Source organism: Misgurnus anguillicaudatus, chromosome 8 (genome assembly GCF_027580225.2).
Source record: "Misgurnus anguillicaudatus chromosome 8, ASM2758022v2, whole genome shotgun sequence".
NCBI lineage: Eukaryota > Metazoa > Chordata > Actinopteri > Cypriniformes > Cobitidae > Misgurnus > Misgurnus anguillicaudatus.
Window position 1 is genome coordinate 22,202,182 of NC_073344.2, and position 27,398 is coordinate 22,229,579.

Sequence of the window (27,398 nt, forward strand, 5' to 3'; positions counted from 1 at the left end):
CCTAGTCCACACGGACACGGGTATATTTATAACCGGAGTTTTCCCTAAAAAAAAATCCCGTCCACACATGCTCGGTTTAAATTAAATATCCATCCACACGATAAAGCAAAAGCACGCTATCAAGCGCTGTCAAGAGCATGCCACACCACCAGCAGGCGGGGATATAACCCAAATCGTGTTCCGCAATATAGTGAGATAACTGAGCATCTATCTGTATACATGTTAGAAGCCCTGTTGGCACAGTTATTATTAGCAAGATACGTCCGCCAGTGCACAGAATCATCAACAAAGCAGTCGCGGCGCACAATCTTGACGTCAAACACAGTGGATAACGGTGCACACTCTGACGTCGCAAGGCAAAACCCCCGGTTTTACTCTCTACACGACACCACTGTTACCGGGGTTTCTTAAAAAGCTCATCCTGGCCGGGGTTTTCAAATATGCTCGGTTTCATTGCCCTGATATTGCGGTTTCATGTGGACGAACGGCCGAACCGCGTGAAAAAACTCACGGTTATAAAAATACCCGTGTCCGTCTGGACTAGGCCTCAGTCTACTTCTGTAGGCTACACAATCATGGACCGATAGACGGAATACTGCTGACTTGACAGTTGTCCGATAGACGACCATTGACACCTTGCACAAGTAGGGCAAGACACAAAAGGTTGTTGCAAAAGAGGCTGGCTGTTCACAGAGCTCTGTGTCCAAGCACATTAATAGAGAGGCGAAGGGAAGGAAAAGATGTGGTAGAAAAAAGTGTACAAGAAATAGGGAGAACTGCACCCTGGAGAGAGGATTGTGAAACAAAACCCATTCAAAAATGTGGGGGAGATTCAGAAGGAGTGGACACTTCAGTTTCAAGAACCACTATGCACAGACATGGGTTTCCCTTGTGATTCCTTGTGTCAAGCCACTCTTGAACAACAGACGGCGTCAGAAGCGTCTTTCTTTGTATTGGTCTTAAATAATATTCTAATTTCCTGAGATACTGAATTTGGGATTGGGATAAATGAATATAATATTCAAGTTTTACTTTTTGAATGGAATTAGTGAAATAAATCAGCGTTTTGATGATATTCTAATTATATGACCTGAACCTGTATATAAAGTTAAAGTTGGAGTCCATGATGTTTAAAAGCCAATGTTGATATTTGAAATCACCTAAACAAACACGCCCCTACCCCAATAGAATCTGGACCTTCTGTTGATAGACCCGCCCCACACATACGCAACCCGGCATTTGATTTGATTGGCTATAAGTGTGTTTTGGTAGTCAGCCCGTCTCCTTTTCCAACGCGTTTTTCAAACATCGTGGACTCCGCCTTTAAGGCTTTAATCTAAACAAACCAACTGCAGTTTGATTGGTATTAATTGTAATGCACAATCAAAAAAAAAAGATTTTAGAAAAATGTGGTTCTTGTTTTGGAACCAAACTCTTAAAATATTCTAGGTTGAAATCAAAGCACATCCGTGACATGTCAGTCATTGCTCAATACATGTTTTTTATTCATAAACATTAATTCTGTTATAGAAATGCATGAATGAAGGTTAATGGAGTAAGATACTGATTACAAATTCTGCACGGTTTCAAAGGTGTAGCCACCGGAATTAAACGTCTTAACATGAGACTAGGATGATATAAAGTCTCATTAAATTTTATGCAACATTATTATTATTATTTTTTCAGTAAACCCAATAATTTAATACAGTGCAGAGATGCCAGAAAACACATTTTGGTAATACTTAACATTAAGGTTATATTTGTTAACATTAGTAAATGCATTAACAAACACTGAACAATATAGCTCAGGGTTTCCGCGGGGTTGTAAAAGGTAGTAAAAGGTAGTACATTAAATTATGCCAAATTAAGGCCAGTAAAAAGTAGTAAAAAGTAGTAAGCGTCATCTGACGAGGTAGTAAATTTTCGATTGCCTTTTGTAATGTTATGATGCCTGGAAATTAGTTCAAATCACCTGCATATCTGGGCAAATAATCAAAGATCTTTCGTCTCTGGGATGTGATCAAAGCCTGGAGTGGAGCCAAATCACGTTCCCCTCTCCGCAGTAAGCGTTCTGTAATCACTACGGACCGGATCCACTCCGGGTTTTCTGACTGTATCACACTTTTATTTGAGGTAAAAGTTTATTTCAGCTAGCATGGTCAAACGTATAATGCAGGAAGGCTCCGATGTTTTGAAGATCGATAAAGGTGTAAAAGGCTTAGCGAAATGATGAAGATTGGCAAGCCTTTCAGTTCGTGGACTAAGAAAACCAAACAGGTAATTGCGTGTCTTTGCACAGTATGACTAACGTAAGGGGTCCTGTATTTTGGGGGTAAATTATTTCTCACGTTACTGATAATCCGCGGCACGCTTTTTAATGCTATGCTGATATAGCCAGTGGCTGGTACAACGGGTTTGTTTAACTCGTGGGTAAACTTCATGTGGCGCCACAACAACCAACAGGCAGATGACATCCAAATCCCTTGAGAGCGATTAACTAGGAATCATAAGAGGAGACTGCTTCCGAAATGCTCTCGCGCGACTTTGATGTCATCGACCTGTCGATTCTTGCAGTTGCATTTGCGTGTGGTCACAAAAACGTAACATTTGTACATATATTTAAGCACAGCAGTTTAAAAACAAGTGATTTTAAGCCATTCAAACACAAACAACAGTGCGTCCGCTGTTTCTGTGTCAGATGAGCACGCTAGCCGCGCATTCGTTTCTCATTGAGCTTGTGTTGTACGTATTTTTGCCAGTTTTATTGGCCTTAAATAACACATATGCCTCAAAAATCCCGTCTTTGCAAATATCCTCATATAAACACGACCATTTAGGTCTTAAGAGAAAGTAAACAGCAGAAACATTGCGCACAAACTAGCACATCAGCGCTGCCTCTATTGTAACATAATAATTTGTTGATAAAGTACAGTCATTCAATTTACAACTGTCACTATGGTTACAGACATCCTGTGCGAATTGTACACGAGTTTGACTCGAGTTACTCGTTCAGGGTTTATATTCATACACATAACCTTACTGTATTAGAGCTGTGACTGTAAGCTGTTGTGTGAACAGAACAGACCCTGGATTATTTGTTTATGTGTACTGAATAATATGATATGAAAAAGTTGTATTTGTTCACATTAGTAAATGCATTATATAACATAAACAAACAATGAAAAATATAGAGTATATAATCATTAATTAATTCTTGTTTATGTCATTACAGTAATTGATGGTGGTTCATGGTGCATTCACTAATGTTAACAGTTTCAACTTTGATTAAAAAATTATTAGTAAATGCTAAAATAAATACATTTACAATTAATAAATAAGTAATAAAAGATTCATTAAAGGTGGTGATATTCATGTTTTCTTTTTATACAGTATAGTGAGTTATTTAGCTGTTTCGCCTTAATCTGAAATGCCCTGCAAACTACAGCTAGCTATATGCCACATGAGACTTCAATATGGAATTTATGGCAAAAAAATCTCCCCTTAAAATGCTATTGGTCTCGCCTTCATAAAGTGTTAGGTAAAGGAATATGACTTGGCCTGAAAAATATTTCAGTCAAATGAATTTTTTTCACTTTAATTCTTTTTTGTATGTTATATATGTCAAAATCTGTGTAAATAATAGAAAGGTCGCTGATTAACACTGGCAATTCAGTGTCGTGATGGTTTTAAAAAATTTTCTGAAGGTAGTAAAAAGGTAGTAAAAAGTAGTAAATTTAACTCAAGGATTTCTGTATAAACCCTGTAGCTTTTCAGCATGTGTTAATTCTTGTTAATGTGAATTTTAGTTATTCATGTTAGTTCATGGTGCATTAACTAATCTTACAATGCTTAATTTTATAAATGTATTAGTAAATGCAGAAATTAACATGAACTAAGATTGTTCAAGATCATAAAAAAATCCCAAAAATTTACTCACCCCCATGTCATCCAAGATGTTATATTTTTTGTTTAGTCGTGAAGTAATTAATTTTTTTTTTTTTTTTGAGGAAAACATTACTGGATTTTTCTTAATACTTTATTGGACCCCAACAGTTTAAAATTGCCATTTCAACGCAGTTTCAAAAGGCTCTAAACGAACCCAATGGAGGTATAAGGGTCTTATCTAGTGAAACAAGATAGAAAAAGAATAAGTATTGTTCAAGTACAAGTTAACTTAACTAATGCATTAATTAATTGTTAACAAATACAACCTTATTGTAAAGTGTTACCAAAATTTGTATCGCTGCAATGCTGTTTTTATGAACCAAGCAAACTATAGGAATTGCATCGCTAACAGTACCGAACGTTTGTCCTACGACAGCAGGTTCCCAAAAGTTTTCTTTATTAAACACACACATTGCATTCTCTCTATGTAAAACAGAGAAGACAAATCAGCATATGAAATACTGTCAGCATAAACAGTAATAAATACAGGTGTTAGGTTTTTTACAAATTTACATTAACATTCATTGGTTTTACAGTAATAAACCTACCAGAATATTGACTAGATTGTAAAGCACCTGCACACACTTCTGCTGAACACTTTCTTTGAACAAAACACACAAACAAGTCAACAAAAAATGTGCCTGAATAAAAGCATAGCCCTAGAAAACATTGGATATTGTTGAGTGTTTCATGTAAGGTATGTAAGATTATATTGTTTATCAGTGCTGAAAGATAAATAAAGAGAATAATTACATTATTATCAACATGAAGTGGAAATAAAATGTTATCAAGATTCAGAATATCTTAAGCCTTTGAGGTATATTAGATCCTAAAAATAAAAACCAGCTACATTTTAATTAATGGACAATTCAACAAAACTAGAACAACCTTGACCAAATGAACACATGATGTGGACTTTATAAACCGAAATCCTAAGAAGTGTTATTTTAAAATCTATATCGTAATCAAATAATACCCTGTTTCACAAATGATTTGTGTCAGTGTTTATCAGCTGTAAATGTTTCGAGACGGCAAATAAACTGGATTTAGAGGTTAAATGTCCAGAGGAACTATGGTACACAAGCGAGGGGGTTATTTCATCTTCTGCACCTCCTGTAGTAGCTTTTGTGCAGCCGCATTGCCCGGTTCGATTTTGAGCAAGCTATTGAGATCTTCAAGACAGGATTTCTTGTTCTAAATAAAAAATACAAGAATTAAAGGTGCAGTGCGTAAACGTATTAAGAAAATAGTTCAAATGAACGATGTTCAAATGGAAAATTCTAAATAATTGACTTACTTTAAGCTCCTTGTATGCCTGTGCACGCCGGTAAAATGCCTTGATGTTGGAGGAATCCAACTGAAGAGCCTCATCACAATCACTTATTGCTTCTTTAAACATCTTTAAAGACAGATAGCAGAGAGCCCTACAAGCAAAGCATATACAGATACAGTTCATGTGATAGTTTAGAGAGCATATGCCACGTTTGGTTGAGTAAGATCAAGTTGCAAGATTAATGTCACATACACAGTATGATACAAGGAATATGAAAGCTTAAAAATTTTATAAATAAAAATAATTGTATATTGAAAATTGAACATGCTAACTGCATAGTTATGAAAACTGGATAAATGGATTTGGAAACTTTAAAAGGCACACTTCACAATTTTTTATTATTATTGATTTTTACACTTTTGGAATCCATTCAGTCGATCTCCAAGTCTGTCGGTAACATGTACTGTAGCATAGCTTAGCATAATTCATTGAATCTGATTAGAGCATTAGCATCGCGCTTAAAAATAACCAAAGAGTTTAGATATTTTTCCTATTAAAAACTTGACTCTTCTGTAGTTACATCGTGTACTAAGATCCATTTAAATTTAAACATTTCGATTTTCTAGGCAGATATGTCTAGGAACTATACTCTCATTCTGGCGTAATAATCAAGGACTTTGCTGCCGTAACATGTGTGCAGAGGCGCAATGATATTATGCAGTGCCCGACAATAGTCCCCAGCTATTGAAAGTTACTATGGGGACAATTTTCGACAATTGTGCCTCCTGCAGCCATGTTACAACAGCAAAATCCTTAATGATTACACCAGAATGAGAGTATAGTTTCTAGCCAAATCGGCCTAGAAAATCGCAACTTTTCATTTTCTGTCGGTCTTAGTACATAATGTAACTACAGAAGAGTTAAGTTTTAAATAAGAAAATATCAAAACTCTTTGGTTATTGTTTTGTGCGATGCTAATGGTCTAATCAGATACAATGAATTATGCTAAGCTATGCTAAAAGTGGTACCACCAGACCCAGAGATCAGCTGAATGGATTCCAAATTGGTAAGAATCAAATGTTTAAATCTAGGGGAGCTTGGATAAGCCTATTTTCAAAAAAGTGGAGTGTCCCTTTAAATAACATATATAAATTGCTGGGGTTAAGGGATGTTCACATTGACCGGCTAACATTCAACCACAGAATAGGGCTTGGGTGCCGCACTGCATTCTGGGACGTGGCGGCCATGTTGATCTCCTCGCGAATGTAACCACACAGCAAGTCGAACGAGGAGAAGCAGCAGAGTTGGGAGAATGAAAAGAAAGAAAAAAGTTGTTAAAATCCCAAAAAGGACGTGGAATATACCGGGATATGTTAAATAGGAAGGCAGGGACCAGTATGTGGAGAAAATCGGATCCATATGAAAAAAGAGTGAATAAAGAGCCTTTTTAAGATAACAGCGTAGTTGTTGTGAGAGCATGATTTCATGTCATATGTTAGCAAAGTCATGTACAACCTACACTGAAAAAAATGATTAAATGAATTGAATCCATTTTTTTAAAGGAATATTCCATTCTCTAAAAAGAAAAATCCAGACAATCCACTCACCACAATGTCATCCAAAATGTTGATGTCTTTCTTTGTTCAGTCCAGAAGAAATTATGTTTTTTGAGGAAAACATTGCAGGATTTTTCTCATTTAAATGGACTTAAATAGACACCAACAATTAATACTTAACTCAACACTTAACAGTTTCAAAGGACTATAAACGATCCCAAACGAGGCATAAGGGTCTTATCTAGCAAAACGATTGTCATTTTTGACAATAAAAATAACAAATATACACTTTTAAAGCACAAATTTTCGTTTAGGTCCGGTCTAGCGCAACCTTACGTAAATGCGTAGTGACGTAGCGAGGTCACGTGTTACATATATAAAACGCACATTTGCGGACCATTGTAAACAATAAACTGACACAAAGACATTAATTAGTATCAGTTGACATACACAACGTCGGAACGGTCCTCTTTCTCAACACTTGTAAACACTGGGGCGGAGTTTCTCGTTCGTCCTATGTGACCTCTTGACGTGATGACGTATTGCGTCGGGTCGCGCTAGCGCATGACGACCGGATCTAAACGAGAAGTTGTGCTTTAAAAGTGTATATTTGTTATTTTTATTGTCAAAAATGTCAATCGTTTTTGCTAGATAGGGCCCTTGTGCCTCGTTTGGGAGTGTTTGTAGTCCTTTGAGACTCTGTTGAAAAAAACTGTTGTGTGTTGAGTTGAGTATTGAATGTTGGTGTCTGTTAAAGTCCATTAAAATGAGAAAAATCCTGCAATGTTTTCCTCGGAAGGCATGGTTTCTTCTCGACTGAGCGGGGAGGGACATCGGCATTTTGGATGACATGGTGGTGAGTGGATTGTCTGGATTTTTCTTTTGAGAAAATGGAATATTCCTTTAAGGTAAGTGGTTGCAATCAATTTATTTAAGTTACATTTAAACAAAAGTTTTATATTTTATTTTACTTTATTAATCTTTTTGGTTTAAATGTAGCTTAAATAAATTGATTGCAACCACTTACCTTAAAAAAAAATGATTAAATTCAATGAATCATTTTTTTCAGTGTACTCACTTGGTTAATGCAGCAGTTTTGTAGTACAAATTTTTGCTGTCAGCAGAGGGAAGACAACAGAAAGATTAATGTTGAAATTTTTCCGTATTTTGGGCGAGTAAACCTGGAAATTGTCCTTATTTTCAATGTTTAATGTTGACTTAATGTTTATGTGTGGTTTCCTACATAGAGTAAAACAATGAAGTTTGTCCTTATCTGTCATTTTTAAAGGCGGAGTGCACAATGTTTGAAAAACGCTTTGGAAAAGGAGACGGGCCGACTACCAAAACACACTTATAGCCAATCAGCAGTAAGGAGCGTGTCTACTAACCGACATCCTTGCCGGGTTGCGTATGTGTGGGGTGGGTCTTTTAAAAGAAGGTCCAGATTCTATTGGGGTAGGGGCGTGTTTGTTTAGGTGATTTCAAATATCAGCATTGGCTTTCAAACATTGTGCACTCCGCCTTTAATGTAAAGTGTTACTTTATTATTAATACAGCAACGTTTTACTATGGTTGAAAATTAAGACACACGACTGAGAGGGAGTACGTCTATAAACAGTGCACAGTAGTCCTAATAGCAGTAAAGGAGGCAATCAACATGGCCACCATGCCAAGTAATGACGTCACAATTAATTTTATTCAAGGCTGCACCGATAGGATTTTTTTGGGTCGATACCGATTTAAACAGACAACTTCTGGCCGATACCGATATTAAACACTTGTCGGTATCGGCCTTTCTCGTGCTATTGCCGATATGCCGATGGTTTCAAATTCATCAAATATCGGCCGATTAATATCGGCGGCCGATACATCGGTGCATCACTAATTTTATCAATAAAAAAATGTGTTAACACACAGATATTTCTGCACTTTTTATCCTTAATTTGTGACTGTCCTGTAAATGACGCAAATTATTGCTGCCCTGACGGTCTGGTAAAGTAATCATTTGTATGAGAAATCATTTGTACTGCATACGTGTCCATGCTTGAATAAAGCTGCACAGAGACGCAAGTGTGTGCAAAAGATGATGCGGTCCGTCTCCTTCGCTGATCGCATCTGTCCTAGACCCTGACCATAAACATCTCTCTTTATGCACAAACAGAGAAAGAAGACGCAAAAGCAAAACATTTAGAAATGTGACACTGTGGTAGATTTAAAAAAAAGAGACAATCTGACTGATTGCATGCTTTTTGATAATGTAATGTTGCGTGACAATTTGGTAATTTTGTGTTGTGTTGTTGATCTGTTTGCACGTTCAAATTAAATAAAATGTTTGTATTGTTTTTACCGGGTCTCAGACAATCATCAACTGGATTTTTACAGTTAATGTTAATGTTTGGTTAGTAAGTCGGGAAAGTGAAATTATATAAACATCCCTACTGGAGTTATACATTTTCAGGGTCCAATCCTCTAAACCTGTTATCAGGTTTACAATGTGTGTAAATATAACCTTTATATCATCTCTATTGATTGAGTCAGATCATGTCAAAGATTGAAATCAATGTGAAATCAAATTCCAAAACTCAAAATTAGATTGAAAATTTAGCCTGGATTTCACAGACAGGCTGACATGTTTCCAGATATCCTTTGTGTCTGTCTGTTGTGTTGTTCACCTGTTTGTGTAGGTTGTGACTTCTGTTGGGTCCTGACTTATAGATTGTGTGTATTTCTCGGTCGCTCTCTTGTGCTCTCCTTTCTTCACCAGTGCGTTGCCTTCCTCCTTTAAAACTTTGGCTTTTTTAACAGCTTCAGGTCCTGGAACTTAAAAATACAACAGCTCACATATTAACCTTTTATAATACAACAAACTGACCTGACACTGATGCATAATTGTAACCTGCGCTCAGCACTTCAGCATGATCAATATGAATTTCAATATCAGGGGACTTTTTGTGCAACTTATGACTGGTTTTGTTGTGCAGGGTCACATTTATTCAGTTTATATTTAAATTATTTCTAACTTCTGCTTTGTTCTTCTTCTTAAAAAAAAAAAACTCATTACGGTACCATGAAAATTTTTTTGCAATGTTCTTCATTTGTAAGTTGATTTGAATAAAAGCACCGGTTTAATATCAATGTAAATATTGAGGTCTGGGAGTGTGTGCTGTGCTCAAGAAATAATCCCAATAGTTTGAAAAGAGAATGCATCACATAAATAAAACTCACACTTTGTAATCGAAGAATAAATGTTAATGGCGGGGTGCAAGATTTCTGAAAAACGCTTTGGAAAAGGAAGTCAGGCTGACTACCAAAACACACTTGTAGCCAATCAGCAGTAAGGGGTGTGTCTCCTAAACAACATCATTGCCTGGGTTGCGTATGTGTGGGGCGGGTCTATCAAAAGATGGTCCAGATTCTATTGGGGTAGGGGTGTGTTTGTTCAGGTGATTTTAAATGTCAACATTGGGTTTCAGAGATCATGCACCCTGCCTTAATACAAGACATCGCTCTTTACCTTTCTTCTTGTTTTCATTCAGACCGTTCTGTTGTGCGGTGGGGGCGGAGCTTACGGCCTGTGCCAGACTTTCTTTAACTGACATTGGAACGGTGGGGATGGGAGGAAGCTTTTCTCGCCAAGATGGTCCGTCTATATCCGTCAAAGCCTTGGTCATTCTAATGAGAAATAAACAGCTTGTCTCATTATACTGTTGTTGTAATGTAATAGTTTACATAAATTACGTAGAAACGTTAAACAACCTGTTGACGCCATCGTGAGCAGCTGGTATGTTCCAGTCTATCTGTAAAACAGTTTTGTAATCCACATAAGCCAGCCGGTATCTCTCCACGGCCTCGTACGCAGATGCCCGGCGAAGCAGAGCTTTAAATCCGAAAGGAACCAAATCAAGTGACCTGAAGATGATACGCATTAATCAATCATACATATCATCCAATCATACAGTTTCACCTTATTTTATATTGTTGGACTTACGTCGAACAGTCTTTAATGCATTCGTTACACTTTCCGTCTTTCAGGTAACTGGCTGCCCTGTTTGAATACAAAATACTCAGATCCTCCTTGTTCTTCTGACCTGGGAACAGAACAAATACACTGAGCTTTTAGTGTACAAGTCATTTATAATTCGACTTTATTATCCTCCAGACAATACAACAGATGTTTTTATCTAAGCGATTAACAGTGCATTACAAGTTGTATAGACGGTTTCATCGGACGCACGTACATTGTTGCGGTTATGCGTCTGGACAGATCAATGTTTGTTCAATGCTCTGGCTAGTGGCTAAACTCTGGGACAAATACCTTGCCAAAAATAACAAATGTTAAAAACGAGGGGAGACAGCGATCACATTGTTTCTGCTGAAACCGTCTATATATGTTCTTTAGAGTTCAGACTAGGGCTGCACGGTTAAGACAAAAATCATGATTGATGATTATTCACATTCATATTGTAATTATTGCTGATTAATAGACTTTGCATTGAAGTTTTATAATGTTTTATAACTTTCTGTAAAGCAGCTGCTTGGTAAAACATTCAAACCTAAATAACATAATGTAAATCACAAATAATTATGGGAGTTATGCTGTTATTAAAATCCAAAATGAATGGCTTATCATTTTATTCAGTGCCCAAACACAGAAATGGGCACAAATGGACAGCTGTAATTGAGGCTCTTGGCGATTTTTTAATAGTTCACCCGTAATCGTAATCCCATTTAGTTTTTCGATTAATTGTGCAGCCCTATTTTGAACCCATGATCGTTGCACTGCTACCTTTATGAAAATGTAACTATGGTTATTATAGTAAAAGTATCAATTAGTAACTATGCTTTTTAGTGGATTGATTACCATTTGTATTTTTATAGTTTCTACAATCATCATGGTGGTTTCTATAGTGAAGGCACTGTAAATATGTGACTACAATGGTTTTACCACAAATGCCATAGTTAGTTAAACCATGGTTTATTCCCGTATGGGTAATACAATGCTCTACCAACTGAGGTACAGGAACACAATATTAACCTATGTTTCCACTCAAATACCGTAACTACAGTTGTTACTACTATAAAACAATTATGGGGTTGTTTCCCAGACAGAGATTAGTTTATAAACCAGGACTAGGCCTTAGTTTAATTAGGAAATATAACTTGATTTAACAAACATGCCTTACTAAAACACACATTACTTGTGTGCTTTTTGAGGCAAAACAATGGGCACTGATGTATTTTAAGATATGTCCAGTTTGGACAGCTCTTACATTTATTTTAGTCTAGGACTAGTCTAATCCCTGTCAGGGAAACCGCACCATTAACTTAATATTTATATTAACCATGTTTTTTGTTGTAAAAGTGTAGTAACCATGTTTTTTGATTGTGTATTGATTACTATCCCTACTGAAAAATCCAGCTAAGACCAGCAAAAGCTGGTAGCTGGTTTAAACTGGTCCTCCCAGCCTGGCAAAGCTGGTGAGTCAGCTGGTCTTCCAGCCTGACCAGCTATGTCCAGCTTAAAAAGTGACCAAAGCACAGCTAGACCCACTTGCTACACCAGCTCACCATCTTATGCTGGTGTTAGCTGGATTTTATAGTAGGGATTAGCACAGTAACCATGGTTCAACTATGGCTTTTGAAAACCATGGTTATATGTAGTAACCATGGTTTTACTACAGTAAACTTGTTTTTTTAGTAGTTAGTGTTTTTTGTTCTTTAGTAAAACCATGGTTAATTTGGTTAAGTGCTTTTTAAAGAGTAAATACCCCGACTGAAAAATCCAGCAAAAACCAGCATAGGATAGTGGCTAGTTTTAGCTGGTTTAAGGTGGCAGTAGCTGGTCCTCTCAGCCTGAAAAACTATGTCCAGCTAGACCATCTTAAAAAGTGGCCAAAACACAGATAGACCAGCACGCTACACTTGCAATACCAGCTAAAACCAAGCTGGGAGACCAGATAAAACCAGCTTACCAGCTTATGCTGGTCTTAGCTGGATTTTCCAGTAAGGACATTTCACAATCTGCCATTTTATGATCATTTTATGATTATGATCAAACCATGTTCCCAATTTTACTACAGTAACCTTGTTTTTTTAACTGTAGTACAACTAAAGAGAAAATACCCCTACTGAAAAATCCAGTAAAGACCAGCATAAGATAGTAGCTGGTTTAGCTGGTTTAAGGTGGCAGTAGCTGGTCTTAGCTGGTCCTCCCAGCCTGAAAAGCTATGTCCAGCTAGACCATCTTAAAAAGTAACCAAAACACAGATAGACAAGCTTAAAAAGTGGCCAAAACACAGCTAGACCAGCTTGCTACACTAGCAATACCAGCTAAAACCAAGCTGGGAGACCAGCTGGATTTTTCAGTTAGGACATTTCACGATCTGCCATTTTATGATCATTTTATGATTATGATCAAACCATGTTCCCAATTTTAACTGTAGTAAAACCATGGTTAATTTTGTTAAGTGCTTATTAAAGAGTAAATACCCCAGCATAAGATAGTAGCTGGTTTTAGCTGGTTTAAGGTGGCAGTAGCTGGTCCTCCCAGCCTGAAAAACTATGTCCAGCTAGACCATCTTAAAAAGTGGCCAAAACACAGATAGACCAGCATGCTACACTTGCAATACCAGCTAAAACCAAGCTGGGAGACCAGATAAAACCAGCTTACCAGCTTATGCTGATCTTAGCTGGATTTTCCAGTAAAGACATTTCACAATCTGCCATTTTATGATCATTTTATGATTATGATCAAACCATGTTCCCAATTTTACTACAATAACCTTGTTTTTTTAACTGTAGTAAAACCATGGTTAATTAGGTTAAGTGCTTATTAAAAAGAAAATGCCCCTACTGAAAAATCCAGCAAAGACCAGCATAAGATAGTAGCTGGTTTAAGGTGGCAGTAGCTGGTCTTAGCTGGTCCTCCCAGCCTGAAAAGCTATGTCCAGCTAGACCAGCTTAAAAAGTAACCAAAACACAGATAGACCAGCTTAAAAAGTGGCCAAAACACAGCTAGACCAGCTTGCTACACTAGCAATACCAGCTAAAACCAAGCTGGGAGACCAGATAAAAAGCTCACCAGCTTATGCTGGTCTTAGCTGGATTTTCCAGTAAGGACATTTCACGGTCTGCCATTTTTTGATTATGATCAAACCATGTTCCCAATTTTAACTGTAGTAAAACCATGGTTAATTTTGTTAAGTGCTTATTAAAGAGTAAATACTCCTACTGAAAAATCCAGCAAAGACCAGCATAAGATAGTAGCTGGTTTTAGCTGGTTTAAGGTGGCAGTAGCTGGTCCTCCCAGCCTGAAAAGCTATGTCCAGCTAGACCATCTTAAAAAGTAACCAAAACACAGATAGACCAGCTTGCTACACTAGCAATACCAGCTAAAACCAAGCTGGGAGACCAGATAAAAAGCTCACCAGCTTATGCTGGTCTTAGCTGGATTTTCCAGTAAGGACATTTCACGATCTGCCATTTTATGATCATTTTATGATTATGATCAAACCTGTTTTACTGTATAACAATACCTACAATAGACTACACCAAGTCAACGTTGTTTTGGTAAACAAACTCTATATTTGAGCTCTCTTACCAGACTTCTTCTCCAGCAGCTCGATGGATTGGGTATAAAGAGACGCAGCTTCTCCATACTGACCGGCTTTGAAACGCTCGTTACCGGCTTGTTTCAGCTCCGTCCACGACTGCGATCGCCGCTTATGAGGCATGATGATACGGTAATGTAACAACAAACACGTGTCAACTTTACAGCGGTTACATTATATATATATTACAAAATTGTTACAATGTTACATCGACTTACCGGTAATGTAACAACAAACAGACTAAAGAACCCGGAAAGTAGTTGAATCAAATGCGTTCAACTTCGTCCGGTTGAACTGATAACTAGTGCAGTTAGTTATAGAAAACGCTAGAAGATCGTGTGAGTCTCCAAATAAACACCGGGCCGAAATCGCAGCACGTTTTAGCGGCTGTAGGAACGGGTGGTGTTGAATTTCGGTTTCAATTCTCCGGCACAAGCGACTGTGTGGAGCTGCGGGCTGCTATTTGAAGATCAGGATGGGCGATTGTAACCCAACCCCGAACCATCATCTGCTCTCTATGAGGCGAAGCGAAGACTTTGGTTGCCAGATGTTCCCGAAACCTAATCAATCATTTTATATAATCTTAATTACAGGACCTATAACAGAAATAATGGATAATCCTCCTTTATTTTGCTATTAAATGCAGTTCATATTTTATGTATATAAAATGCAAATGCGTAGCTACCACACTCCGTCTGAAAATGTTAGATTATTTATTAAACAAAAATTTCATAAATACATTTAATAAAATGCTGTGAATGTATTAATATTTATTTAAATGTATTTTTTTCCTGTTTCACCGGAATTTGAATAAACACCACCTCATGTTGACCTGAATGGCGCGTTTGCGCCGTGTGTTTTGTCCTTCGTAAGTATCCGTAGTCAGGCCCCATAAACGCTTTCGCTTCGAGACACCCGGACGTGTGTGCTGAAGGTCGTGAATTAAACGGTAAAATATCAAAGTTTGTACATGTTTGTGACGTGAAGTGTAATGTACATGTTGTGTAAAATATGTTAATAAGTTGATAATGTGTTTTCGATCATACTGAAATAGCTTTCCAGGTCAATTTAAGTATAAATCCTTTTGTGAAGTGTAGTCCATATCTTCCCTCCTTGTCATTTAGCTCTCCAATGTTAACTACAGACAATTTAACGTGTTATGAGGAACTAAACTACGCATATTAATTCAAACAGCATACCATTTTTGTTGTTTAATACCTTTACTGTTTATCTTTGCGTTCATGTCGGCTTATTAAGTTTAGTGATGGCAAATAAGAGCGATTAGCTGAACTGCTAACTGCTAAACATCAAACCAAATGTGATCATAAAATACTTAGAATTAGTGGTGCATAAATTAACCTAAAATACTCAACGTGCATGAATAAATTAACTAATGTCTCACTGAAAAACTTTAGTTAAAGTGATCACTGTGTGTCTGTCTTGAAAGTCACTATGACATCCATTTGTGATTGACAGAATAGCACGTAGTGTTTATTTAAAGCTTCAATTTATTAGTTGGTTATTTCTTTAAGTTAAGTTTTTTCATATTCGTTTTTGTATTCTGTTTTTTAGGACGACAATGTCACTCACAAAGCCAGCAATGAGAGGACTCCTCGCCAAGCGTTTGAGGTTTCATCTGCCCATTGCCTTTGGTCTTGCCCTGTTTGCAGCAGTCTCATTCAAGGTCAGCTACATTATATTCTTAAATAATAATGTGCTTTCATTTTGGACTGCAATGGCTATTTATATTGTTCATTGCTGTTAAAAACAAGACGTCAAATCCTGAGTTAGTTTCGGCGAGTAATCCTCTAATCCTTTTAGTATATATATATTTTTTTAGGTTAAAAATGAATAAAATTCAGACTCTGACAGTAAAATTCAAAGTTATGTCATAAATTCTTACAAAATGTTTTTAAATTGTATCATGCTGTCTCCAAAACAGACATTAAACGGCGTTGCAATCCTATTTTGATTGTTTATAAATATCTCATATAGTAGTTAAATAAATAAAAAATTGTTTGACTTTGCAGTCCTTTGTTTAATGATCAAGGACCTTGTTTTGTTGGGTATCTATGGATGGTTTGTTTAATTTGTGGGATCTGCATTGTTTTCTTTTTTTTTGCAGTTCGGAGTCTCCGAGCCAAGGAAAAAGGCATATGCTGACTTCTACAAACAGTATGACGCTGTGAAGGAGTTCAACGCCATGAGAGAAGCTGGTGTTTTTACTAGTGTCAAGCCTTCTGCAGAACAAAAATAATGTCATGGGAGTGGCCATCTGAATGCATATTTATGGTATTTTCATCACTTCTTAACCCTGTTTTCTATGGTAATTGTCAATGTAGAGCCAGCATCATTGACCAAGACAAATTATCCTTGTGTTTATTATAAACGGGGAACCTTTTCAGCTTGTCATGCTGCTGTTCCTGAATGTAAATAAAATGGTTACTTTTGTCTCTTTAGGTTGTGTGCCCCCCTGCGTTCCCTGTCTGGATTGAATCTTTGTAAGATAAAGAAAGTGAACATAAATGTCTGATGTTCTCTCAAGTATACAAATAAACTATTTACACCTTCTATCACTGTGTATTACTTATTTAAACCTGTATATGAAATGGTGTAACCTAACACGTTTCCAACATTCCTTCATTTTCTTACCATCATTTAAAAGAAATGCTGTATTTCTGGAGTTATCTGTCTGTGGTTCATCTAAAAATCTTCCTGGCAGTATTCTAATTAAATATCCAAATGTCTACTCTGATTTGAACCCCAATTTATTTATTGTCCATAATCATGTTAGTCATTGTGTTGTTAATAGACAGCCATTAAATAGGTTACATTTTACTTTACTGGTTTAGGCAAGGTGGTATTAACATGCGCCTGTCATTTAGAAAGGTGCTATTAGTTGTGTTAATCATAAACGAATGCTCTTCGGTTTTTAGGGCACAGCCTGCATCAACAGGTTAGAGCCGTATCAGCTGAACCCATTTCAAAACCAAATAATTTTGAGTTTGTTCATAATGTATTTTTGGAAACAATTTGAAGTTATTAAAAAATGAACTCTTATTAAAAACATAGTGATAGCATGATGCCTTACAAAACAGTACCTTTGATATTTTATATGGCACATACTATTCTTTGAAGATCTAGTAAAAAAACATACAAATTATTCATTAAAAACAAAGTATTTCTTAGGTACCATGTTATTTAATCACTTTACCGTCCTTTTTATGTAACATTTTGTAAGGAAATGCCTACCGGCAAAATAGGACTTTTATTTTGACGTGTATTTTCCCAGTAGTTCACTTTACCGGAAGAACTTCAAACAAGACAAGCGGGGCTTGATCGAAATGTAAGTGTTATTTGTAGTGTTTCGAGAATGCGGTTGCTTTTATCTAACTAATACGATTGTTTGTATGTGTTTGGTAAGTTTATGTTACTAATATTATCGGTTTGAGATATTAGCTCGCTTCTTTACAGTTCACCCACGTATTATTTCTAATAGGCCTTTGTGCCAGAGACTTGTTTTACTACATGTGACGTAAAATAAATGTTTACAGTTTAGTCTAGTTTCGTACAAAAGGCTACTAAACTTTCAATGTATGCTCCTTTTTTGGAGTTTTTGTATAATTTATTTATTTTACACCCTTTATTATTATTATCATTTGATGTTTTGTGTGGAGGTTTAATTATTTATTTTTCTTTCTGTATTTGAATTCCTTTGTGATAACTTTTATAATATGTATCAGTCCCTGAACATTGGCTTTTTGTTTGGCTTATGGCTTTTTTATGTATATTTTAAACAAATAAATAATGAGAAAAAAGTTTCGTTTCGTACAAACAAACCAGCCAACAATATCTAGGTATTCACATGACGTTAATTCGAAGTTTGTTGACGTGTCTTACTTTGTTAAATAGTTTTTTTTTTTAATTATAGTTATGCTTAAAAAACATAGGTGAATATAATAACAGAACGGTGAAGAAAAAAGAAAAGCCAAGGGGTTAAAAGAAAGCCAGTCGATACAAAATTATTTAAAAACACCAAGAAGTGAGCATACATTTAAAGTTTCAGTTACCTTTTTGTTACTAGTTAAAGATGATAATATAGTGTAAGTTTAAATATCTTCTTGAGAATGAGAAAAACGAGGGTTAACTTTCATAGTCTTGCATTTGTGTATAAAACAGGGTTCCCACGGGTCCTTGAAGTCCTTGAAAGTTTGTGAATCTGGGGGGGTTCAAGGCCCTGGGAAATTTTTGAAAATACATACATAGATACAGGTCATTAAAAGTGTTTGAATCTATTTTATGCAAGAAGTTTTCTGGAAAAAATCCATATTATTTCCTGTGTAGTGTAGGATAATATCATACAATTCTAGACTTTTTAAGCACACGTGCTAAACTGCCAATTTGCTTTTTTGCATAGTTGTGTTTGACTCATGAAAACGTCTCGGGTTACGTATGTAACTGTTGTTCCCTGAGAAGGGAACGAGATGCTGCGTCTCCCTTGCCATACTTCCCGTGTCCCTGTAACGTCTTTGGCAATATTTCAGATAGTGATATACTTCCTGGCTCCCGCGTCACCCTGTCTTTGTTGTTAAGCCTCACCATTGGTTGAATTTGATATACACATTCAGACGCACTTACCTCTGGAGACACCAAAGTGTCACTGCAGTGACGCAGTGCGAGTTCCCTCGAAAGAGATCTGTAACCATGTATTTTAAAAGGTAACACGATGTAACCTTGCTCTTACTTGAAATTTGTCCCTACATTTAGTCATTGAGTTTGAGTGTATTGGACCTGAAAAGTCCTTGAAAGGTCCTTGAATTTGAAGTTAACTAAAACCCTGATAAAATAGTATTAGCAAAAAATTAAATTACATAGTATTTTCCTATTGCTTCTCAAAAGTAACAAAACAAAACATCCTTAAGGCAAAGCTCAAAATCTTTATAAGTAGTCAGCAATGAATTGGCAAGCATCTTCCTAAAATGCTTTACATTTTATTTATAGTTACATTTCCAAAATAGATGTATAAGTGTTTCTGATTGTGAATTAAAGAATGTGCAATTTATATCTATAGACGGTTTCATCGGACACACGTGCGCTGCTGACACGATACACTTTACTTACATTTTTTTAATGGTCTGAAATTGCTAAACTGATCTCTTGAACAAATGCCTCGTCGAAAATAACAAATGTTTTGGTTTCCTAGGTAATCTATTTGTTGTTTTTTTTTGCTTGTTATATAAATAAACCACGTTTAAAGAACTTTGTTGTTATTTATTCTTAGCGGAGTTTACAGGAAGTTACGTGCGGACCGCGACAGCTGCTTGTTTATGTTGTTACTGCTGAAACGTCTATATTTAGTTAGAATTTTGAGTTGATAAAGGTTTTGACAGGATAATACAGGTTTAAAAGAAATCTCTTTGACCTTGTTCATCAATAAATACTTGTTAGGAAGGGTCCAAAATTTGTTAAGTAGTTGGACCCCACAAATCAGTTTCCCCTTTGGATTGGACTAAGGGTGTAAGATGTGTTAAAATGATTACAATGGTGTCTTAATGGTATGATACATGATATATTTAGCTGAAATGTAAATAATTACTAAAATAACATTTTTTTTAACTAGTATATTACTTTTGGATGATTTTTAATTTTGTTGAGAAAAAGAGTTCATTTTATGTCCAGATAATACATCTAGATTTTTTGTGTTAGATTCAGTTATTCATTTTTTGCAATTCCAGCAGGAAGTAATAATAATTTTTGAAGCTTTATTTGAGAAAAAAAGTGTTATAGACGGTTTCAGCAGTCACAACATAAACAAGCGGCTGTCGCGGTCCGCACGAAACTTCCGGTAAACCCTGCTAATAATAAATAACAACAAAGTACTTTAAACGTAGTTTATTTATTTAACAAGCAAAAAAAAAAACATAGATTAGCTAGGAAAAACCAAAGCATTTGTTATTTTCGACGAGGATTTGTTCAAGAGATCAGTTTAGCAACTAGTCAGATCATTAAAAAACGAAACCGGAAGTAAGGTTCGGATCCAGACGTGTATCACGTGCGTCCGATGAAACCGTCTATACAGAAGGCTGAAATTTTCATCAAAACAGTTGTAAGGTCTGTAGGGTTATGTTATAGGGTTGTGTATCGGGAAAAAATGGATACACGTGTTATAATGCGATAGATTGCGATACTGTAAAGGGAAGTCGGTATATTGGGATGTTTCCAGTTTTTTGCTTTTTTTTATAGATATAATAGGATATAATTTTAGGGAATATTGCCAAACAAAATATCATGATACTCGCATAGATATTTTCACCCCCAGTATGTTTGCAGAAATGTTGAGTGAAAAATTATGTTTAAAATTTATTTTATTTAGCTGACGCTTTTATCCAAAGCGACTTACGATTGCTATATATGTCAGAGGTCGCACACAACTAGGGGTTAAGTGTATTGCTCAGGGACACAATGATGTGTCACGGTGGATTCGAACCCGGGTCTCTCACACCAAAGGCATGTGTCTTACTGCGCCATCACCACCCCATTTTATCATTAAAGTATAAGAATAAATATTATATATTCTTAAATTTAATAATTTACCTCTTGTAGGATTCTTGTCTATTTGGCACTTACTTTGTCTTTAAAATGAACAATAAATTGTATATGTTTTACATTTACAGGTGCCTGGGTGGAGTTTAGATGTGAATCGGTTAAAAGTCTAAACGCTTCCCTTCCTCAAACAAACCTATTACTTCTAAACTCGCATGATCTCCATCTCTCTGGTACCCACATGAGCGCAGTCTTTTATTCTCGCTGGGCCAAGCGCCATGCCTGACCGGGATAGCACTTACCTGGCAGGTGGTGGTGGGGGAGCAAGTGGGACTGGAGTGGGTACCGGGGTTGGAGAGGAGATCGGTTCAGGGTCGGGCCTGGGCGGAGGAGTAGGAGAGAGTCGAACGACAACGGGAGGCGGTTCATCAGGCTGTGGAGGAGGAAACACAGGTACCGGCGCGATGGGAGGAGGCGGGGCATTAGGAAATGGGAACAGCTGCAGTGGCGGTTTAGGACTCGACGGCGTTTGCCGGGACTTTTTGCGGAACGTGTGCAAGCGCGGCAAGCGTTGTCGCTTTCGCCATCCGGACTTCAATGAAGTTCCCGATCTGGGCGTCCAGAAGAACGAGTTCATATTCTGCCACGACTATCAGAACAAAGAGTGCGTGCGCACCAACTGCCGATTCGTTCACGGATCCAAAGAGGATGAGGACTATTACAAAAAAACTGGCGAGTTGCCTCTGAGACTGAGAGGAAAGGTGGCGGCCGGGCTCGGGTTGTCACCGACCGATCTCCCTTTGAGCCGTGGCGAGGTGCCCATGTGCAGAGACTACCTAAAGGGTGAGTGCCAGAGAGGCAATAAGTGCAAGTTTCGCCACGTGAGAAAGGACTACGACTATGAGGCCTCGTCGAGGGTGGGGGTCGGGTGCATGATGGGTGTTACGAGTGGGGTAAGTGGGATGGTCAATACGGGTGGAGCAGGAACAGGAGGGGTTGGAGTTGCCTGTGGTGGGATGTCTGGGCTGGTTGGGGGCGGTGTAGGTAGCTATATGGGGATGGGATGCCCCAGCATAGGTGGATGCCGAGACCAAGGACTGACGGGTGGAGGAGGTGGTGGTGGCCCTATAAGTGGCTGCATGTCGATGGGAACTGCAGGTCATAGGCGATACGATAGGGTGTATGACCCATTGTTTGAAAATGGGATGTTTGAGGCTGGGCCGGTAGAAGCTCCTGTGGACCACACGACCCTTCAGCTAAAAAGACGGCGCTTGGATGGTCTAAGATTTGCCGATGGGGTCGGCGGTGGACATTATGACCTGGGAGTTCAAACCGCACTGCCAACTAGACCACTGGAATATCGCTTACTAGAGGAGGAGAATGCACTACTAAGAAAAAGAGTGGAGGAGCTTAAGAAACAGGTGATGGATGTCTATTAATGTGCATAAATGAGTAATTTAACTCTTTTTCTTTTTTACTCTTTCATTCATAATTTACTTGCAACTGCATATTAAGTGCATACTAAATTTCCATTTCTTCCCACAAGGTGTCCAATCTCATTGCCACCAATGAGGTCCTCTTAGACCAGAACGCTCAGTTCCGAAACCAGGCTAAAGTAATGACTCTGTCCTCAACCCCAGCTCCGTCCGAGCAGAGTCTGGCTCCCCCTGTTGGTTCGGTGAGCTCCTACAACCACGGCATTGCCCAGACTCACACCACTCTCAGCAGTGCCGGTCTCCAGCCACGCCCTGTGACCCAACAAGATCTGGTGGCCCCATCTGGGGCTCCGACCGCCCCACCGTCTAATGCTGCACCCCCTACAGCGCCCCCTCCTCATTTGAACCCCGATCCCATCTCGGCCGCGCTCGCTCAAACCATTGCCCAGGGAATGGCGCCACCTGTTTCCATGGCCCCTGTAGCGGTTTCGGTGGCACCGGTTGCGGTGTCGATGGCCCAGCCGTTGCCTGGTATCACGATGAGTCACGCCACCACACCGATGGTGTCTTACCCCATAGCCAGTCAGAGTATGAGAATCACAACTATACCTCATTAGCATGATGCTAATGTCTTCAGCAATATCTACATGCTTGTTTTTCTTTATATGAGTTGCAAAAACCCTTTTGTTTTTGGTGATTGTGGTGGGATATAAGTTTGACTGATTTGAATTTTTAGCTTTCTGTATAAGGAAATTACAGAAACTCGTGATTTAGGTTTTTTCGATATTTTTAGTGCGCCATTGCTTAAACCAGAGAGCAAATGTTTGCCATACGGACTTCTTTGAGATTGGCATCATAAATCTCTACTCTCCAATTGGACGTTTATAAACACTCTCATTTGAACTCCTTTTGAAAGATGTAAATATTGCACTAATAATGACTACAGAATGATTGTGGATTAACTATTAGGGTAAATCTGACTTTTCTTTCATAGTTTGTTATGTGAATTGTTTTGTGTAAACCAATTGTTGGTCTTTCAGTAATTAAACATTATCAATTTCCGTTTCAAACAACAGAAATTTGTGAGTTTAAAATGTTGTAATATCTCCTTTGTGAGCAACGTGTTTTGCCAATTTTTTTTTATTGTTCTTCCACATCAGGTGAGTGCTGAGTATTTGTTTTATGTGTTGATCGAACAAAAACCAAACTTGTGTTAATAGTTTGAACACTGTCCCATGCCATTACATGCTGTTCATTTATGGAATAATGTTACGTTGACATCTCGGATACACGTGTAATTTTTTTAAATAACCTCTAGATTTTTGTTCATTGTGACTAATAAACCCAGTAGCCAAATTTTACCTAATCGATAAAGCTTTTGCTAAATAAATCAATTCAGTAAAAATATATTATTTAAAAATGGCAATTTCAGATTTTAACGTAGCAACAATGTTCCTCTTGATGATTTATATCATTATTGCCAACACCTATGTGATAAAAAAAATATTAATAATTTTTTGGTTATGCAATAGAATCTTGTTTAATTAATTGAATTGTTTTATATGTAAATAAAAATTATATAAGTCATTTCTTTAAGAATTTTTACAAGGGAACTAGTTGAAATGGTATTATTTCAGCTAGTTAAGTCAAAACTTCATTGTAGATACCTTCCATGTAAATGTATTCTTTATTGGTTCCTCTAGAATTACTTTTAAATGATGTTAGAAGTCACATTAACTAGGTCGATGGATTTTACCGAAAACTAAGTTCACTGAAAAAAAACTTCTGGAAATCGGTTGCACGTAATTAAATTAGGTTTTCTTAAAATGAAATTAGCATTAATTAAAATTAATTTCATTTTAAGAAAATTTGATTCAATCATGTTAAACTGGTGTACAAAATTAAATTACGTAGATCCAACAATTTTTTTTTAAAAGAAAAATCATTTATGAAAACTTACTTCAATCATGTGCAACCAGAGATTTTTTTAGTTTTGGTCCCTTCTTGCCGATAACCGATTAATCGACTGATATTTTTAAAACGGACACTGGATAAAAAACAAACATAAAACTAAAAGTGAAACACTGCTGAAATGTAATACAACAACAATACTGAACCATGAAAAATGTGGTAAATGAAATATAAATAAATCAATAATATTAAGTATTGAAGTAAATACCTCTATGAAATACTCCCACTGGTAAAATTCAAATGACATAAATGTATATTATATGTGTAGTCTTGTACCTTATTTGCTTTTGTTTAAATATTTAGGGTGGTTTCCCAGACAGGGATTAGTTTAAGCCAGGACTAGGCCTTAGTTTAATTAGGAAAAATAACAAGTTTCAACAAACATGTCTTCCTAAAACCATTACTGGTGTGCATTTTGAGGCTAAACAAAGGGCACTGATGTATTTTAAGATATTTGTTTTCAGTTTTGGACAGCTCTTACATTTATTTTAGTCTAGGACTAATCTAATCACTGTCCGGGAAACCGCCCCTTAGTGATTATCTAATCAAAATAACAAAAGATGTATTATAGTGATAAAAATAACTGAAATTAGATTTTGATTTGTTATGTTAACGTAGCCGACAGCTGCATAATGCATGATAAATTATGGATAAATTAACCAGCTGGATATAAACTAAAGCAAATCTATGGTAATAATCATGACATTAACATTTGGGTTGGATTTATCTGCATGTATTTCTGTGTAACTGTTTGAGGTAATATTAGCGTCCTGAAGACAAACTTGGGTTCCTGCTGTTGTTTCTCTGCTAATACAACATCTAGTCAGCAAATTAATGACTTCATAATGATGTGAAGCAACGGACGCAACGATTAATTGGTCTACCTTTAACGTTAACTATTCTTTAACCTTTTTTAAAGGATTCTGACTGCTCACCATTGCGTTATGAATACACACTTCACAAATAAAGGTGCTATAATAGCCTACTATAAAGGGTTCTTCATAGTGACGCCATGGAAGAACCATTTTGGTTTCAGTCAAACAATGTATACTTCAGTATGTACTACAAGAAGCTGTTGAAAATTGTAATATACTGAAGTGTATTCTTGTGATTACTACACTTTTGTTCATGTGTACTACATTATTATGTAGCGAATTGATAAACTCTTGATTCTCCTACAATGAACCTTTTGTGTAACGTTTCCGTGAATTAAAGGAACCAAACCCTAACAAAGAACCTTTATTATACATTGGACAATTATACAATTTTGACTCGTCACAATAGCATTTTTGACAGAACCGAGCTGTAAACATTAAAATTTTAAGGGGGCAAACTTCAAGGTTACTTAAAATTACACTAGTCAACATTCGAAGTGGATCAAAAAAGTTCATTAAAGTTAAAGTTTTCCAAAGACAAGAATGGGTATTGCACTGCAAAAAATGATTTTCAAGAAAAAAAATCTTAGTACTTTTTTCTTGATTTCAGTAAAAATATCAAAAAATTCTTAAATTAAGATGCTTTTTCTTAATGAGCAAAACGACCCAAGAAAATAAGTCTAGTTTTAAGACACAAAAAATATCAAATTTAAGTGATTTTGTGCATAAAACAAGCAAAAAATCTTGAACACACTAAATGCAGGAAAAATTCAAGATAAGTTTGCTTACCGCATTGGCAGATTTTTTTGCTTGTTTTATGCACAAAATTACTTAAATTTTATATTTTTGGTCTAAAAACTAGACTTATTTTCTTGAAAACAAGACAAAAATACTAAATCATTTTTTTTTTTTTTTTTGCAGTGTGGGTGTTGGCCCTATACTGAAAAATCCAGCTAAAACCAACACAAGCTGGTGAGCTGGTCTCCCAGCTGGTTTTGGTCACTTTTAAGCTGGTCTAGCTGTGTTTTGGTCACTTTTTAAGCTGGTCAGGCTGGAAGACCAGCTGTGCCAAGCCGGGAGGACCAGCTTAGACCAGCTACTGCCACCTTATACCAGCTAATTTTACTGAATAGAAAGTGTTTGGGGTGCCTTCAAATATTGCTGTTGACAAAGGAGGGGAGTTGAAAGATGGTTGAGATCTACTGCACTGAAAGATAAAAGATCCTTTTCAGCTCCCACCCAGCAAAGTTGTTGCCCCTGTTGCACAACTGCGACGTTTTCCGTGGGCGTGGATCTCACATAACGGCACAGACCCACAGCTCGCGCTTACAGACACACAAATACCGCAAGAGGCAAAACCATCGTCGTGCCAAACGGAAAGGCGTCGAGGTGGGCGATTTCGCTTCCCTTTCTTTATCGATCTGCAGTGTGATCGGATCCATCTGCAGCATTTCACATCAGTCCATACTCGCATACAACACGGACCGAACTGCAACGTCAAGTCGCCACCAGATGTTTAATTTGGGTTGCAAATCGCCTAGGGCTTGGTAATCGCGACCTCACTTTGCCCAAATCTGCGTACGAAACGAAGCTCCGCAATGTCACGCGCCGACACAAATGGCTCGGATTCGGAAAAGAAGACCGATTTAGCTCGGGACAGTCCATCCGAAGAAATGGAGGTCCCTAAAACTAAATTCTTCCATGCCAAAGCTATCTTGTGGACTTTTGGGAAATGTATCACCGCCTTGTTGCCCGTCTACCTGGCTGGTTACTATCGGATGAGCACTAGTTTGGTGGCGTTCGGGATGATATACGCAGGATGGAAACACTCTCGAGAGGCAAAGGAGGCGAGACTGAGGTCTGCTATAGAGTTAGTCAGCGATGAACAGGAATGTATGTCCACAAAGTCATTCAGAAGTAGGAAAGATCTGCCTTCTTGGGTAAGAAAACGATGCGCATGGCACGAAAAGTGAATATTTTGGTTGTTAATAAAACTGCTTACTAACAGTATTGCAGTGTCCAGATAAATCCCCTCAAAATCCAAATATGTAATGTAAAACGTATTTAAATCTTAATAAACGAACGAGAGCTGCTTAAAATGCATCGTTCGTTGTAAGGATTCAACTGAACCGATTCGCGCCGCGGTTATAAATCATTCCACTGACAAGAAGAATCCTCGAGGTACTGTG

General features: G+C 37.2%; 4 protein-coding genes across 6 annotated transcripts in view; 3 read left to right on the plus strand and 1 right to left on the minus strand.

Moving 5' to 3' along the window:
• Window positions 1-4,690: 4,690 nt before the first annotated feature.
• tomm34 (translocase of outer mitochondrial membrane 34) lies at window positions 4,691-14,991 on the minus strand. Its single transcript, XM_073870481.1, has 8 exons — window positions 14,623-14,991; window positions 14,375-14,533; window positions 10,763-10,862; window positions 10,531-10,683; window positions 10,289-10,446; window positions 9,447-9,594; window positions 5,243-5,369; window positions 4,691-5,139 (listed from the first exon to the last, which is right to left on the minus strand). Exons 2-8 carry the CDS (start codon window positions 14,505-14,507, stop codon window positions 5,038-5,040), a joined length of 921 nt encoding a protein of 306 aa, XP_073726582.1. The 5' UTR covers window positions 14,508-14,533; window positions 14,623-14,991; the 3' UTR covers window positions 4,691-5,037.
• A 184-nt stretch (window positions 14,992-15,175) lies between these two features.
• cox6c (cytochrome c oxidase subunit 6C) lies at window positions 15,176-16,955 on the plus strand. 3 transcript variants are annotated; one of them, XM_055214137.2, is made up of 4 exons: window positions 15,176-15,333; window positions 15,957-16,068; window positions 16,510-16,647; window positions 16,845-16,955. In XM_055214137.2, exons 2-3 carry the CDS (start codon window positions 15,964-15,966, stop codon window positions 16,639-16,641), a joined length of 237 nt encoding a protein of 78 aa, XP_055070112.1. In that variant the 5' UTR covers window positions 15,176-15,333; window positions 15,957-15,963; the 3' UTR covers window positions 16,642-16,647; window positions 16,845-16,955. The 3 variants fall into 3 exon arrangements, with proteins under 3 accessions (XP_055070112.1, XP_055070111.1, XP_055070109.1); XM_055214136.2 differs by lacking the exon at window positions 15,176-15,333 and having other exon boundaries at window positions 16,510-16,676; XM_055214134.1 differs by lacking the exon at window positions 15,176-15,333 and having other exon boundaries at window positions 16,510-16,644.
• Window positions 16,956-17,626: 671 nt separating this feature from the next.
• Window positions 17,627-23,442, plus strand: zc3h10 (zinc finger CCCH-type containing 10). Its single transcript, XM_055214127.2, has 3 exons — window positions 17,627-17,730; window positions 21,059-22,348; window positions 22,474-23,442. Exons 2-3 carry the CDS (start codon window positions 21,206-21,208, stop codon window positions 22,978-22,980), a joined length of 1,650 nt encoding a protein of 549 aa, XP_055070102.1. The 5' UTR covers window positions 17,627-17,730; window positions 21,059-21,205; the 3' UTR covers window positions 22,981-23,442.
• A 2,980-nt stretch (window positions 23,443-26,422) lies between these two features.
• Window positions 26,423-27,398, plus strand: part of esyt1b (extended synaptotagmin-like protein 1b) — a 42,551-nt gene continuing 41,575 nt past the window's right edge. Inside the window, exon 1 of the mRNA XM_073870483.1 lies at window positions 26,423-27,149. Within this exon, the coding sequence (XP_073726584.1) occupies window positions 26,808-27,149 (342 nt within the window). The 5' untranslated portion in view covers window positions 26,423-26,807. The remainder of the gene's footprint in view (window positions 27,150-27,398) is intronic.